The following is a 17388-nucleotide window of genomic DNA, read 5'->3' as shown; positions in this document are numbered from 1 at the left end:
GACAAAGGATTTTATTGTGCGGCAGGCAGTGAAAGGAGAGGTCGCAAGGTTCAGGACAAGAGGAGGCCGGTGTCCTTTGGGCTATTACAGAACCTGGTGGGGAAACTGAGGGAGGTGTGTAGTAGTGGGTATGAGCGGGTGTTGTTCAAAGTGGTGTTTTGTTTAGCATTCTTTGGAGCCATGAGGATAGGTGAATCGGTTAGCCCAACGAGATCGGTGCCAGGGGGGGTTTTGGTGGAGGACGTGGTGTGTTCAGGGGATGAGGTGAGTATGTGGCTTAGACGTTCTAAGACAGATCAGAGCGGTAAAGGGCTTATGGTGAGGGTTTTTAAAATGGGGGGGGGGTCCAGGGTTTGCCCGGTGGAGGCAGTGGAGGTGTTGATGATGGTAAGGGAGATGAAGGGAGGGCCCCTATTAATGAATGCGGATGGGTCTTTCTTGTCAAGGTTTCAATTCATTGCTGTATTCAAAAAATGCTTGAGAGTGTTGGGTAGGGATGGGGAAGCCTTTTCTTCCCATTCCTTTCGGATTGGGGCTGCTACAGAGGCGGCTCGTTGGGGTTTGGGTGAAGAGGCCATTAGACGGATAGGGAGGTGGAATCGAATAGGTTCAGGTTGTATGTCAGGCCTCATATGTTGTAGGGGATGTCCGGGGCTGAGGTGCTGGAAGGGTGTTGGGGGATCTATGGATTGGGGGGTCGGGAGAATGGTGGTTATTTACTTGTTTGTTTTTTAGGTGCACATAGTTGTTTGGTTTGGATTGTCGGGCACTCCTAGATCTGGTGGGGTGCAAAAAGGGCGGATGTCAGGCCTGATGGACGTCAGTTGGGTTTTTCCCGGAACGAAGTGATGGTTCGATGGATCGGTGTGCGACGCATGCTGTGGAGCAGGATGGTGCCAGAGATTCGGAGATGCGCGGCGCTGGATAGAGCGCCGGATGTGGTAGTTTTGCACGCTGAGGGTAACGATCTGGGGAAGAGAGCTATGAAAGGTTTAGTCAGGGATGTGCGTTTGGATTTTTTGAGACTTAAGATAGAATTTCCTGGGACAGTTTTTGTGTGGTCGGACATGGTGGCGTGGTTAGTGTGGCGGGGGGCAAGGTCTATTGAGAGAATCAACAAAGCCAGGATTAAGGTGAAAAAGGAGGTAGGTAGGCTTGTGGCTAGGAATGGCGGTTTGGTTGTCAGGCATACGGAGTTGGAAGAAGACACTGGGCGTTTTCTCAGGAGGGACGGAGTGCATCTGAACGATGTGGGGACGGATTTGTGGTGCCTGGGTTTGCAGGAAGGTGTGCAGAGAGCAATCCGGGTGTGGAGGGGCACACGGGTGTGAGAGTTCCCACCCGTACGCTGTGGCGGTTGAGGTTTGGTGGAAGGTAAGAGTTCTGGGTTTATTACGATCCGGGGGGCACCCAAGGTGGTGGTGACCCCCCCTTCTTTTAAGTGGTGAACGGTGGAGGCCCCTGAGGTGGTGCTGTGCTGCTAGGGGGCCAGAATGGCATGGTGGTTTTGTGATTACGGAAATGTGGTGGTGGCGGACTTTACCTTCCGGACTGGCAACCTAGTTGTTTTGGGTGAAAAATGGTTGATTACAGATGGATTTGGTTTTGGTGAATAAGGGGTTAAGCGAGAGTTGATAGGGTAGTTAGTTAAGGGTTAATTTATAAGGGTGTTAGCTAAATATGTTAATGTTGTTTAAATGTTATTTAAATTGTATTTATTTGTTTGTTTGGTTGTTTGTTTGTTTATGTTATAACAATTTATTACATGATAACTTAATTTATGGTTATTGTTAAATTGGTAAGTTATGTTAAATAAACGGCTGCTTGCCAGCCAATTTAAATGCACGCAGGTGTGGAGTTTTTATTTGGGGTTGGGGCTGGCAAAGGGGAAGTAAAAAGGTAAGGGGGGAGGGGGGAGGTTTGAAGGGCACAGTACGAGCTACCCTAGTCATGTCATATGACTATGGTAGGGACTTTAGATTGTAAGCTCCTTTGAGGGACAGTTAGTGACATGACTATCGACTTAGTACAGCCCTTTGTAATATGATGGTGCTATATTAATACTGTGTAAAAATAATGATGAATCTTTTATTAAACATTTTTTTTAAACACTTTTATTAAACATAACCTAAGATGGGTTCAGAATAGCAGTATTTTTCTATAGCATTCACGGTTCCCAGGTGCCTACTGACACTTGCTAGGTACCTGCGAATGGTAACAGTTTGTCACTGCTATGCTTTTTCAGTGTTCAGCAAGTTTAATTACACATAATAAAAAAAATATTTAAATCTCACACATCTGCAATAACTCCATAAATCGTTAATATGTTAATGCTAAAAGTGTCTACCTTCAAGGATGTGGATGACAATAACAAATCGGTCCATTAGTTTGTGAATCATCTTAAACTTCCTTACAATCTAATTCCTTAACAAAATATAAATTACAAAATAGCACCTAGACTGGGTATTTAATAAGGAAGAATTTTTGTGAATACATTATGTTGCTAAAATACAGAGATAGATGTAATGTTTTTAAAAATCAGGCCTGTCTTCATTCTGTAAATAAAAGAATCATAAAGAATCGTACAATGAATGTCAAATAATTTCTCATATCTAGGAACTAGGTGCATGTGGTATGTAACTATTACATAAATAGGTTTGAGTACAACACTTTCACATAACACAAGGAAAAAGTCTCACTCATAAATATATGACTTTCTATTTAAAAAATGAATTTAGAACCATTAGCAAGAAAAATGTGGTGTAATTTCTTAACAGTTTGTCAAAGCAACACATTTGTTTACATTTTCATGATGAGATATGAAGATTTTACAACTCCCACTTACTAACGCCTACTCACATTTCCTGATGTCTTTCCACCACACATATCCTTTGCAAGTGGCAGAATATTTCTGTGTCTTATATATGCAGATTTGCATGGTGAAAATGAATAATGCTGGAATGCATGTTCCAGAGCAGTGGACAGGACCATTAACCTTTGGGGAAAGGGACTGTTTAAGGAAAGTTTTGAGTCAGGCAGAGATTATAAAGCTTTACCCTCAAATAATTTAAAACATAGTTGATTGTTTGTAGTGCAGAGTATAAAATATATGACTACATGATGGCAATGAAAACCTCAAATTATGACAAATATAAAACACACCAATTTGGGCAAAGTTCAGACCCGAGTGAAAACAGATGTTCAGATGTGGCTACCGCTTGCCAGCCTGTACTGCTGCATTGGTTCTTAGACCAACCAGTATTTGAATATTTTACAGGGGTGGTACTGAACTGCCCACCCTATTCATTCTCTGTGGGCTGCACTGAGTGAGTTGCGGGGCAAAAAGAAGCTGCAACCCCACCACTAATCTGAAAATAGCCTAATGCAATAACCATTTGAAATGTTTAAAAGTAGAAGTACCTAAGTTTAATTTTTAGGACTTACACTTGTACGTATACATGCATATGTTCTGGCAATGACTTGTTCACAATAGGAGAGGAAATAGGGAAATTTTTGCTGCCTCACTGTAATGTCACATTATATAGTCAGGGAGGTCACCCAGCTGTTTTACTTATACTTATATACCGTTTAGTTGTTTGTCTGAAGTTCAGATTTTAAAAAATGTCACTAAAGATTCTGGGTTACATTACATTTACCCCTACATGTGTTCAGTTATAGAAGCACACTTGTCCAGGTTTATTTTCAAAACCGACTTCCACTTAAAATGAACTTGGCCTAACGTAGCTTTCCTTAAATCCACTGTTACCATTAAGGCTGGTGAAAATTTGTATTATGTATACAATGACCTATATGTTGTTCTAGTTGACTTTGAACAAAGCAAAACTCCCACGCAATAGCAGTAACTTATTACCATGTAAATGGTTAAAGAGTAATACACAAACATTTCAATACACATTCAAACCTCTTTAATTTTCCCTTTTTTTTTCTTCAGATAAAAGCATAGGTATACATTTATCTGCCTTTATCTGCAAATACATGTACAAGCCACGCTTACACATCTGTGAAGTGTGGTCTCGAATTCAAAACCATCTCAACCAAAATGTATATATACCAATTCATAAACTGTGAACAGTTTAATAGGAGGCAGCTCCCTCTTCCTTAAAGGTACAGCAACACATTAGAAACCCAACATCACCCAACAGATGAAGATCTCCAATGTGTTTCAGAAAATCAAACAAGACAACAATTTCAACTACTGAAAACTAACAAAAATAGTGCACATGGGAAGGGCAATGTACAAATAAAAAGCATGAAAAAAGTTGCTAAGAAAACATTCCAGCTAATCTGCATGACAAAAATGGCTAATCTGTACTCAGGGTGTTGCATACATTTACAAACATGTGTAAAGCAAAAATATTGTATCAAAGCAAATCTATAAAGCATGGTTCCTAATTTAAAGTTGTTTGAATTTCCTGAAATTGGGTGCTTTTGGTACGTTGGTGTACCTAGGAGGAGGAGAGCTGATTCCTACTCTCAATTATTGCATTTCTATATATGTACTCAGATAGTTTTGAGTTAGGGACCACACTTTACAGAGCTGCTTTGACCTAGCAGGGTGAACAAAGATTTTGAAATCTTAGTTATGCTTTGTTTTTGCTAAATAGCTAGAAAGTGTGATATATATATATACTCCTGCTCATGTGCACCACTAGCCATTTTTGCTAGTTTTAAATTGATCCTAGTAGTTTCCGTTCTATGAATTGTTAAAGTACACTTTATTTTCATATCTTTGTTTTCCACTTCAGCAATAACTCCCGATGTTTTGTTTTTCCCTGTCCCCAATTACAAGATGTTTTTCGTTTTACGATATAAACTGATTTTTAAATAATTTTAAGTAGCAGTTTGTATTCTGCTACTTAATTTTGAGCAATACAACTTACAACATCCATACCGTTCAGCTTCTAATTATGTAGTGCAACATCTGTGGTTGATGTTACTATCACTGAGTTCACTTTGCCAAATAATCCTTGATTGTGTATTGTTTACACGTGATCTCTTTTGTTCCAGTGAGTTAAACAGATGGAAAATTAGTAATGAAAAGAGATAAACAAAACACATTATTCAGAATAGCCTGTTGCAAAAAGTTAAATGAAACTACTTTCCTCTAAAGCTTACCTGTAAAGTTGACCTTCAGCAGATAGTCCTTGTAAAGCCTTTTGCCATCTACTGTTTTCATGGCATCACATAGCTTTGTGGTGTTTGAACATAGGGTCCTTTGCATATGATGAAGGGCATGAGCCATTGCATATACAGCATTTACCACAAACATTATTTTGGATTCTTGTTCATAATTAGAACTGTTGATATTGAAGTGTTTATCGCATGGTCTTTCTGTTTTGTTGTGCAGGCTACACTGAAATTTTTGCTGCCAAAAGTCCTTAAACCAGGGATTGCGGTGATTATTGCTGGGATTAAGGCTTTGAAAATACTTGTCAAACTCCCTAACCTTATGCGAGGCAAGTTCTAACGTAATGGCTCCATAAGCAATATGTTCATTGCCTTTTACAATACTTTCTTGAGCACCCCACCCATCACTTGCAATCCAGGTAAAGGAAGCATTGAATCGATTAGCAGCTGCCAAGAGTTCTCTTGTGTCATCACTCCGCATGAAAAGAACCACAACCTTAGCATTTGGCTTTTGTAGCAACTCCCTTATAGCACTGTCATAAGACTTTTTAATATTTGATCTGCCAACTTTTTCAGAAGTAGCAATGCAAATGTTTCTTAGTCGTGCTTCTTGTTCAAAGGCTTCAATTCCTGTCTCTCCATAATCTCCTTCAGAAGCAACAGTAGATACATATGTCCAGTTAAAGAAACGAAGGATCTCAGCCATTGCCTTTGCCTGGTAGAAGTCTGGTGGCACTGTCCTTGCAAAGTAATCATAACGTGACTTATCACTAAGTTTAGCACTGGTGGAAGCATAGCTTATCTGGGGAATATGAAAAAGCCTCAGAAGATTAGCAACCTGTCAATAAAAAATTAGCACATTGTTAAGAAAAATAATCAATACAGGAAAAATATCAGAGACTGACATAACTAAACACTGTTCAGAAACTGCATAAAAATAAACTGTCAGCTTTATCCTAATACACAAAATTCAGACCATGTAAGAAAGTATACAACCAAAATTATCCTTATTATCAACAGTATTTATATTGCACCAACATATTACGCAGCGCTGTACATTCAATAGGGGTTGCAAATGACAGTCAGACAGTGACACAGAAGGAGGAGAGGACCCTGCCCGAAATCTAAGAGATGGGGAAACAGCATACAATAGGAGGGGGAAATGATCTGATCATCCTTGATCATATTATAATAGAAAGGGTAGGTCATTTTTTTTTTAATCCGGGCATTTTGGGCAGCAAGAACAATGTTAAAAAGCTTCATTGAGATTTCTTGGTGGTTTCTGGAAAGTATTCTATAAATGTGGCTGGTAGTTAGTTTGGGTACATGGGTCACCTTCTTTATTATCCATGATAATAACAATGTAAAATTTTAGTGTAAAACAGATATATAAAAAAAACAGGTAGTATTGTACTAAGGTAGTATTGAATATCACAGTCTGTGATATTTTCGTCTCACCTACTGACCCATTGTACTAGAATTATATGAATAAATTATATTATCCAACTGGATAAAATATTTAAAATCAGATCTGTATTCATTGCATATGCTCTGTTGCTTTGTGTATCGTCCCTCAGTTAAACATCTCTGAATGGCTGGAGTTTTCTTGCTATTAATGCTGTTTATGATGAATAAATATGCAGGATTGCACACATATCTGACTAAGCTCCCTAGATACTGCTACACATCAAAATGTGATCGGGCTGAACTATTTTATTTCTCATCAACTTTGATAGTTATCTGCAAAACCATTCTAGAAAAAAAGAAACAAAGAATGTTTTTTTATAAAGCCTATTTCTCTCCTCTAAACAAGAAAGCATAATTTAGCTTGGCAACACAATATTTAGTCTTTAACAATAACGCTCATTATCAAGCAAATGAAAAAGAAGGATATTAAGTCGCAGCAACACCACATATATTCTGAGCGCATCAATAAACCTCTTTTGTCCCTGTTTTGTTTAAATTCCTACGTAGATAATAGCCAGGAAAAGGTATGGGTTCCATCTTTATGTGGGTCTGAGTTGAACATCCACTGTTTTCCACTGACTGTTTCCCTGATTTGTTTGGAAATGTATGTAATTGAACTGGATCCATAATGCGCTACCCGACCTTTCAACAGTTGTGAATTGGCTTAGAATGGCAACATGTCAGACCCTACAAAGGCCTGTGTTTCCAGCACATTTGTTAATGTGTTACGTCATTGTTACGTCATAGTTCAGGTTGACAGAGTATGTGTACAGAGTTATATTGTGATAGTATTATTGACATATTATGCAGCACTGTTCATTAACTAGGGGTTGCAAATGACAGACAGTGACACAGGAGGGGAGCACCCTGTCCTGAAGAGCTTACAATCTAAGTAGGAGGGCAGATATGTGGTGGTGGGTGAGTAGTGGGGGTTTAAGAGACAGAAGAAGAAGGTAATCAAGTTTACAAAGATGGGTTTTAAGGGCTCGTTTAAAGGAGCAGAAAGTAGGAGCAAGCTGAATAGGACGAGGAAGACCATTCCAGAGAGTTGGAGCAGCTCTAGAGAAGTCTTGTATCCGTGCGTGTGATGAGGTTATGAGTGAGGAAGTCAGTAGTAGGTCATTGTAGGAGCGAAAAGAGTGGCTAGGTAAATGGGACAAGAACTGTGGAGGGATTTGAAGGCAACGCACAGGAGCTTGAATTTGATTCTAAGGTGAAATGGAAGCCAATGAATAAACAGTGTAATATTGTTCTAGACTTCCGTGAATTGCAGTGTGGCGAGTTACACATTATATGTTTACATTTTAAAGATCCGAGATTCATTTCTAGATCCAATTTATTGCACATGAAAAAAAAAAAAAATACAAAAAAAATGGTGTCTCCTAATTAATTAAGTGTATTTTTAATTATATATTGTTTAAATATATTATTATTATAGCACATTCATATCAAACCCACCAGCTTAGCAGATTGCGCTTTGCTGTTTGCTGCTTATTTTTCCACACATTTTACTAAGGATTATTTCTGGGAAAGCCAATTGATCTAGTTTATTGTTTTTGAAGGTGTGGAGGAAACCCATATGCTCAGAGGGAGAACATGAAAACTCCATGGAGATAGTGTCCTGGCCATGATTGGAACCCAAGTTCGAATCATGGCCCCACTTTTATAAATGCAATTTTAAGGGATCCCACAAGCATGTTACTTAAAGGATTTTTGTACTTTTTGTATATGAAAATACCTCCCCGTCTAATAATATATTTTTGTTTGCATGAGTACATGTCTCCAATGTCAGTGTCTGCTCCTCAGGCTTGTTTTTGTGAGTAGTTTACCTGCTTGCCCTAAAAATGTCAAGAATTTAAGTGGAAGCTTCATCTCTCTTTTATTAGGGGCACTGGGTTAATTGCTGGGTTTGAAGCACTAGTAACAATATCTTTGTATTTTAAAACTTTAGGATACATACCAGAATCCAGGTTTTATTTTCACACAACACACATACACAACAGAAATGTCAACTGGAAAGTGACTTGTTATAGGCAGGATTGAATTATTTTAATTTAAAAACTTTTTAAACTTAAGGACAAAGTTTATACAAATATATATAAAAATATGTATATGTGTGCAAAAAAAATTTAATTAGTTGAAGTAAAACACAATATTTAGTAAGAGGCATGTAAACTAAAAAGCAGAGACAAGCAACTTGTTTAGTCAAAACAAGAGTACTTTTAATGACAAAAATCTATTGATACTCAAAAAATTTGTAAAAATGTTCTAATCTGTTTAAAAGATTTATTCTTTTACTTCCTGCCACCATTTTTAAAATAAAAAAAAAGTTCTTTGTACCGATTTTCAGGTCATGTAGGGACTATAAAATCTCTCCTACACCTGTAATCCATTCATGGTCCGCCTCTTTTCTTGCTGACCTCTGGTAGAGACTCCCAGGGGGACAAAAAGATTACTTTACTAGTTTACTTTATTTAAAAAAAAAAAAAGAAGAAAAATAGGGTTGATGTTTGAATTTCCAGTGGATATCCAGTGGAAGGGATTTTGTCAGATTCTCTCATTTCTAGTGAAAATCTATTTATATTTCTTTCATCTGCCTTTTGTTTTGAACATCTGAGAGAAAAAAATGTTCTATGTAAGATTTAATAATGTAGCAGGAAAAATAGCATCCTGCTTATGTAGGTTTCTGATAATGATATTCATAATACAATTTGATTCTGCAGAAAGTCCTTTTCCATCCACCTTTCCTGATTATTGGAATTTGCTGTGACAGAACAGTTTTGCTGTAGATGACAATCAGGAAAAGTAAGTTCAATTTTAAATCTGTTAATAATATGTTCATTTATTGTTATGTTTATACTGACTCATATTTAAAGAGCAACCCCACCTATACATATACTGTATATATCTTCCGCCAAAAGATGTGTATAAATGTTAGCCAATTTTGTCATTGTACACAAACATGAATCTTGTTCAATGAGCTCTTTGACAGACATGTAAATAACAAAATTGTCTGTACAGTATTACAAATATTTTGACAATGAAGCTCCAGGCAAGCAGTCGTGTACAATTCAGTTGATTTATTAAATGAGTTTAGGCTATTCACTTAGCAAAGTAAATGATCACTCTGCAGGGGACAATTCACTTTATGAAGTGATGCTCTGCTATGTTCAGACATCCAATCATACGCAAGCCAAAATAATTATTGCTTACATTTTCTTGCATGTGATTGGGTATTGTTTGCAAAAACTGAATTTTTCACCAGGGTCACTGTTCCGTTCACATTACAGGGGCACTATCTTTGCAGGGTGTGGGAGATCACCAGGAAAGTGTTACTTGAGCTGTGCCTATGGACTAAGGTAAACCTGGGTGCATGCCCTCTTGATCCTGGGCATGGTCGCCAAACTGATTTTTTACCATTCATACTAAACTATCCCATGCAATGTTAAGGATTTATTGATCAGCCTATATACCTTATTTAAGCTGATACCTATGTATTTCAACATTGTAAGCCAAATTTGCATTTCAACACTGTTTCTCTGCAGCTCTACTTTTTAGGAATATATATATGTTGCTGACACAGGTATTATTCAGAAAAAAGAAAAGAAAAACTTTTTAATTACAACATAGGTTTCTAAACCTTTGGTGCTCAACTAAAGGCTTGAGCTGTTTTGGTCTGATAGCTGTAGATGGGGTGCTATAAATTTCATATTTTTATTTTTAGAATGTTTACTTTCTTTTACAGTTTGCAATATTAACCTAAACTGGTGTTTTATAAACATGGTATTAAAGTTTATCTTCATGACAAGATTTTGTTTGGAAAGTTAGACTATTCTGCTTTTAGGGTAAAAGTGATCTTACGGGGAGCATAATTGTTTCATGCTGTGTTCATACTCACATTTTACCATGATTTTTTGCAATAAATACGTTATCATACAATAGGTGCATTAAAGCAGAGACAAACTTGATAAACAGGAAACGGAGAGCAGGCAGGCTCTTTGTTGGAGAAGGGGCAGAGAATTTTATTGTCACTTCTGCAATAAAAAAAAACATCTTTTCTCCCTCCATTGCAGGTACCGGCATCCTTATCTTGCATCTTTTTCTGGGTTCAGTTCTTACTTTGGCCACCTTGATTGCCAGAATGCCGTAACACTCACACATATGTATGGGAATTAACTTATCCTAGGCAGTTGGGTATACACCGAGCTGTGCATGCAGCTTTGTTTTATTGCAGAAGGGACATGGCTGTACATGTGAATGGCTGTCTACATAGCCATGACAGCATTGGTCAAATTCAAAAAGCTCTAGAGTCTTGTATGCTTGTGATGCCATGATATTTTTCTGTGAATGCCCAGTGCAGTACAAAAAGATTAGTCTAGGTCACTAGCATCAATAGAAATTTTTTTTTCTCTAAATTCCACTCAAAAACATATGAAAGGAAAATATTTATAGGCAAACACCATAAATTACAGATCACATATCAGAATAATTTGGATTGTTATACAGGGTCCAAAATTATATGTAACCTAGAAGTATGTTAAATTAGTTTTTCTGAGTGAACAACATTTTAACTATTATCACTATTTAACTATTATCATTAACTATTATCACTGATCTCCACCCTTTATAAAAAATATTGTACACTTAACAGTGACATTCCACTGCATTATTTGAATTGTTAAAATGGTGAAGTAAACCTGGATATGCCACTATTTCATAAAACCTAATAAACTAAATCCTTACTTGTTGTAGCAGGTCTGTATTAAAATATAAATGTATTAACAATAACATAGCAGTTAGCTTTCATCCAGCATACTGGCAGAGAAGCACAGTGCGTCTCATCACCTGCTGTAGAAATGAGTGGTGCTCTCATCATTCTTTCTGCCAGGTCATGCAATAGAAACTACTGATTTAACAAGTTGGGTTTCAGCAGTAATATCCTGCTAATAACTTAATTTATTTAGGAATATGCAGCGCTTCTACAAAGCTCATTAACTCTGCAAGTCATGAAAAAGTAAGTGTTTTATGGTTTATAATTTCTTTCATGTAGTAAGGCCCAAATGTGTTACTCCACAGCTGCAGAATGGATTCTCTGCCATCTATATCCTCATCTTCTGGTGGCTTTCAGACTTTGATTTTATTTTTTTCCATTTTGGGTACATAAATGTGTAAAAATTGACAGCATTGTTTGTAAGTTTTGATCCATCCATGTTTGCAGACTAGTTAAAGATTCATTGGCACTGCAAACATTAATTTTAAAGTATATGTCAAATACAGGTATCAGAAAACTTTTGGTTTTGGTTTGGAAATAGAAAATAGGTAAAAACATGTCATTTTTTTTCCTTTATCCCACAGGTAATACTTTATTCGCTTGCTAAAATGTTGGACGTTTCATCACTATATGTCTGGGTACCAGAGCCACCATGACAAATGGAGGTCCAACTTTATATGCTACACATTAGTAAGACAAACTATTCCTAGGGCTCTTTTTATACAACAGAGAATCTGACATTCTTTCACATGGTGGGAATCTTTCAGATAGTATTTATGATGCTTTTAGTCACTTTGTGTGAATTTCCTCCGCAGTACAGGTGAACCATAATTGCAAATAGTGATTTTATCTTCTGGTTATACAATGCACCAGACTTGCATGAATCAAAAGACTGGCTGAAGGAAATACTTTGTGAAAATTGTCATTTTCCATAAACATACACCAAATGTGTATTCAGCTGCTTAAATAATTTATTCAGAATGTTGATTTTAATATGATGAATTTTTCAATTGAAAAAGATGACTTCCCCAAAACTGTGTTTCCCTAAGAGGGTTAATCTGTTTATTATAATATTCAAAATGTGTGTTAAATGGCAGTGATTGATACTTCACAGGAGAATGTTTCAGTGAATGTCAGATTCACTGCTTTTTAAATGGATCCTTTAGTTTCCAAAATGAACATTTACTTTGTCACATAAACAGCCTTTAGTTCTTAAAAAAGGCACCCCCTATACCTCATGTATACAAAGTGTATTTGTGTTTAAATATCCCACTTACATGATCAAGTATAAATCTAAAGGTAGCAAAGGTATGCTTATAATAAAATCTGCATATGTTTTCCTGGTCAGTTTCATAATAAAAATATCATAGCTGTATTGTGTTTGTGTCTGGTGGGCAAGAAAATGCTAAGTGCCTTTGTTTCAGCATGTCAAATATGTGAACTTGAGTTAATTGAAGTGAAATGGTACTCTGTACTAAGGGAGCACATGGCTCATCAACCAATACATTCCCTGAAAGATTTTCAGTAAGTGTTGTCATTTTTCAAGCTGTAGGTCTCTATTCCATGGGGATCACCCGAAATTAGAAACATATTTTAGTTTTGTCCTTTTGTGACATCCAGCTCTCAGACAAAATGTTTCATGAGGTCATTCGAGATATTTCTGTTGGATAGAAGAGTATTGTTGATACCATCTTTCATTATTTAAAGGGCATCAGTATTGTGTTGCCCAATGAGATATATATATATATTTCAATGCTATTTTAGGACAGTTAAATAATAGTATAAAACAGCAAGAAGAATAAATGTTGCACTTATTGGACCTGATTTTTTAAAGTTCTCCAGGGCTGGAGAGAATACATTTTCATCAGTGAAGCTGGGGCATCCAGCAAACATGGAATGGATTTCTTCAAAACCATTTACTATTTGCTAGCAAACATTTTTAATCTTAGACCAGATCTATTCCAGGTTTGCTGGATCACCCAGCTTCACTGATGAGAGTGTATCCTCTCCAGCCCTGGAGAGCATTAATAATCAGGCCCACTGTAGTTACTGTACCATGTTGATGCTGCAGAGATAAATGTGGTAATGAAGTTCATAAAGATTAATTCAGTTATCAATATATATTGTATGGTATCAAGCAACTCAGGACATCAAAAACATATAATGTAGTACCTGCTAAGGATTACAAATTGTGTCTCAGATACTCTGGCTTAATCATTACTAGTTACAGCTACTATGATAGAGTTTTAACAACCTTGGAATTAGAATTTTCATGTTTTTTCTACAAAAAGTAAAGTTAAAATGTACAACTCAAAATCCAAAGGAAACAGTGAAGGGAACTATGTCTGGAACAAAACATCCAAAAGTGTAAAGTAAGCATTTCTTAAAGGTAACCACAGAAAATTTAGTTGTTAAGATTAACCTAAAGGTTGTTCTTTGAACTCAGCTGCCCATGTGTGCAGTTTTCTTAAAATTCTTGGATTGGCTGTCTTTTTGCAGAATATTACTTTTCATGGCAGTTTGTATAATATGGGTTTGTTTTTTATTATATTCTTAACATTATTATGCACAGGTTAGACATATTAGACATAATAACATCTGTTATGTAAGTCAATACTTAGTTAAGTGTAAGTGAAAAAATATCAAGACTTAGTTTAATGCTAACACACACACCATATGTCCAATCAGATACAAGATGGATACTTTGTAATCAGAAATCTTGGAAAAGTCCTCCAATTATGGATTTGCAATCTACTCCAAATTCACATAATTTGGTGAACTCCTTTAATAAATTCCCCTTGTGTTTTCTTCTTATAGAAAGGGACCACTTTATCTTAAAATATTATGACATATTTATTTTTTCAGTTACTCATTACCACTTCACTGCTTTGACATTTAATTGCTGATTAATAACTATTCCTAACTTTGGTTAATGTTCCCTGATTACCCTTACCTTTTTTTCCTCTCTAAACCAAAACCTACGGGATTGTAAACATGTACCTCTGTGTACCAACACACTACTATACATGTGTATGGGATGGATACATGACAAGTTGTTACACATATTGGCCCTGATTTAATAAAGCTCTCCAAGGCTGGAGAGGATGCACTTTCATCTGTGAATCTGGGTGATCCAGCAAACCTGGAATGGATTTTTTTCAAAGTCATTTGCTATTTGCTAGCAAATGTTTTAAATCCTGGACCAGATCCATTCCAAGTTTGCTGGATCACTGATGAAAGTGTATCTTCTCCAGCCTTGGAGAGGATTATTAAATAAGGATATTTAACAGGCCCATAGTGTTATAGTGAAACGTTTCCTGTATGATTTTGTATCTCCTTTTTTTATTCCAATAAAAATATATTAAAAAAATATTATATTCCATTTTTTATCCTTGTCCTTTGCATTTTAAAAATAGACAGAACAGAAATCTTATGTGTAAACTAAGGAAAGCTGCATGCCTGGCTCTTGGTTACTGTGCGGGAACTCTAAGATCCTTTTTATTATTGCCTCTGGAATCTGATTTTCTGCATATTCTTGCACAAAATGTTTTCTGCTAGGATAGTTTACTGCTAACCAATGGTAGGGCTATACTGTAGACATTTTGTGTTAACTTACAATAATTTAATAAAAACATATTTAATATAAATCAGAGAACATTCAAATATATTGCTTATTCTTAAAAATACTAAACATGATTGAAAGTGACTTACCTGTATGGAGACACTGCTATAGGAGCCACCAATGACTCCAGCGATAAGTAATGGGCTGTTTCCTTGAATGGCAAGTGAACCATCTGGACAGACATATTCCGCTTCATCCACCTTGGTTAATGAAGCCCTTACAAACTCCAATGACTGCTCCAGAGCATAGGTGTCCCTAGAGCAGGTATCCAGAATATGAACGCCTAGTTTTACTCCAGGTAGTATTGTGCTGTCTCTGTTAATCTGATCAATAGCAAACAGCATGGCTTCCAAACGCTGGATACCCCGATCCTCATTGATTCTGCCGCATTCTTCACTTCCACTGCCTTTTTCATTTATTGGAAATAAACCTCCTAAGACAAGGTCTCCCTCAATTTTTATTTCTTTCCTCACAAAATTGTGATCACTTGAAGAAAGCAAAACTCCTTTGGACAATAAGGCCAATACAAATACCTGAAGGCTGGCAAACGTCTTCATGATTTTTGCTTCTTGGTATAAATGTGGTAAAATCAAATTATTTTTGTTCCATGGCAAAGTCATTTATGTTGTTGCTGTATTGATACATTCCTAAAGACAAATAATGAAAGTAAAGAGAATGTAAAAATTATGATCAATTTTAAATATTATCTATACCAAATTATCAGTAAAACTCTTTTTTATCATGTACAAGATTCCACCACACACATTTTTGGTTCAGGTTAGAAAATTAAAATAAAATATAAATTCTTACATGAACTATGATGGCGCTGGATACTAGATATATACTAGAGAAACTAGGACTAGAAAAACAAAGTAATATTTTGTTTAAAAAATATCCAAATAGAGGGGAGTGTAACAGTAACACATTGTAACATAAAATATTGAAAACAATTATATTAAATATTGTTTAATTGTTTCAGATTTAATTTTACAATAGTTTGATCAATCAGAAAGTTTTGAATTTTATTTGCTGTGAACACGTACATTTGCTGCATTTTTCTCAGTTAAGCTATGTCCAGACTGGAGGTCAGGTTGGAGTGAGGTTACTACTTCTTCATGCCACTGAAACTGAACATGTAGCATCTATCTGTTACACCCCAACAGAGAATGAATGGGGGAACCTGGTGGAAAATCTGCAAACACTCGTATGGCGGTGCAGGAGCCCAGTGCCTGGAAACGTGGCAGCTGCCAATAGCTGTGCAGGAATGCTTCTTTATGCTGCAGGTCTAAGCCTGCTGGTAAACTATAAGCCAAAAACTTTCTTTACTAAAACTTAGCTTTGGATAAAAAGAGTTTGTATTAAAAAACATTTTGTTAGAGCTGTCTTTTCCTACCAGACATATCCAACCACGTGATTTGTCCTCTGGACCACTGTCACCAAGAAAGTGAGAGGGTGTCTAAACTCCAAAAGCTGTCACTACGAATTGAAACAATATTTTCTAAAAAATCTGTTCTGGTAAAAAACATTAGTAGTGACAATTTCCCCCGAAATTGGAAAATGTTTACCCTATTAATTATATGTAAGTGAAGGAAAAATTTGAACTTTGAAAAACACACTATACTCACCTTCCCTTGGTTCACTGCTCCTTGTTTAGTAGATCTATATAGAGTTCCTAATTAAGATAGTTTAAAACAGATTGCAGCAAAGGGAAAAAAAAAATAATGTCCATGAAGATTTTCAGATTGGGAGTTTGTTTTGTCAGTTGTACGCATTAACATATTTTATATTTGTATATACTTGTTATATACTTGTATATACACACTGGTGTGTGTTGTTCTGCTTCATGCAACATTGGCAAGCTTGATTTCAAAGAATTTGCAAAGGGATTTCAGCTTTGAGTGTTGTGATCAGCATTTATTATCATACTCCAATTTACAATATATTACATTAAGATTTACAATATTGCAGAATTCATTATTAGTGCAGTACAATTACTAGGAACTAAATATTAGCCTCCAGGCTTGTAACCCTAATATCGCGGTGCATGTACTTTATAATCAGAATAGGCATGGAAGAAGCAGTTTGTATATCTCCAATAACTAAACCAAGTATTTTATGAAGGCTGTGATATTAAAAGCTTTTACTAAAGACAAAGAGAAAACAATCAAAACACAAACTTTTCGTGAGATATTTTAAGGAAACACTTTGAGGCAACCAATATCAATCTGACAACAGAAGTATATAAGTCCAATACAATATCATAGATCACAAGAAACATAAACGTCAGGGAGTACAGAGATTTCAGGCCAATGTTATGCATTTTATTTTATCACCTGATATTATCTGGTATAATATACCAGAAAGAGAAAGTTTGAAAAAA

General features: G+C 36.2%; 1 protein-coding gene across 1 annotated transcript in view; it reads right to left on the bottom strand.

Annotated features, from left to right (window-relative positions):
- The window catches only part of GRM3 (glutamate metabotropic receptor 3), a 47710-nt gene extending 32059 nt beyond the window's left edge, over positions 1 to 15651 (bottom strand). Inside the window, exons 1-2 of the mRNA XM_072401746.1 lie at positions 15098 to 15651; positions 5137 to 5986 (exon numbers count right to left, since the gene is read on the bottom strand). Coding sequence (XP_072257847.1) covers positions 5137 to 5986; positions 15098 to 15628 — 1381 coding nt within the window. The 5' untranslated portion in view covers positions 15629 to 15651. The remainder of the gene's footprint in view (positions 1 to 5136; positions 5987 to 15097) is intronic.
- Positions 15652 to 17388: the final 1737 nt, after the last annotated feature.

Source organism: Pyxicephalus adspersus, chromosome 2 (assembly GCF_032062135.1).
Source record: "Pyxicephalus adspersus chromosome 2, UCB_Pads_2.0, whole genome shotgun sequence".
NCBI classification, from domain to species: Eukaryota; Metazoa; Chordata; class Amphibia; order Anura; family Pyxicephalidae; genus Pyxicephalus; species Pyxicephalus adspersus.
The sequence above is the reverse complement of the archived record's forward strand: the minus strand, read 5'-3'. Positions and strand labels throughout refer to the sequence as shown.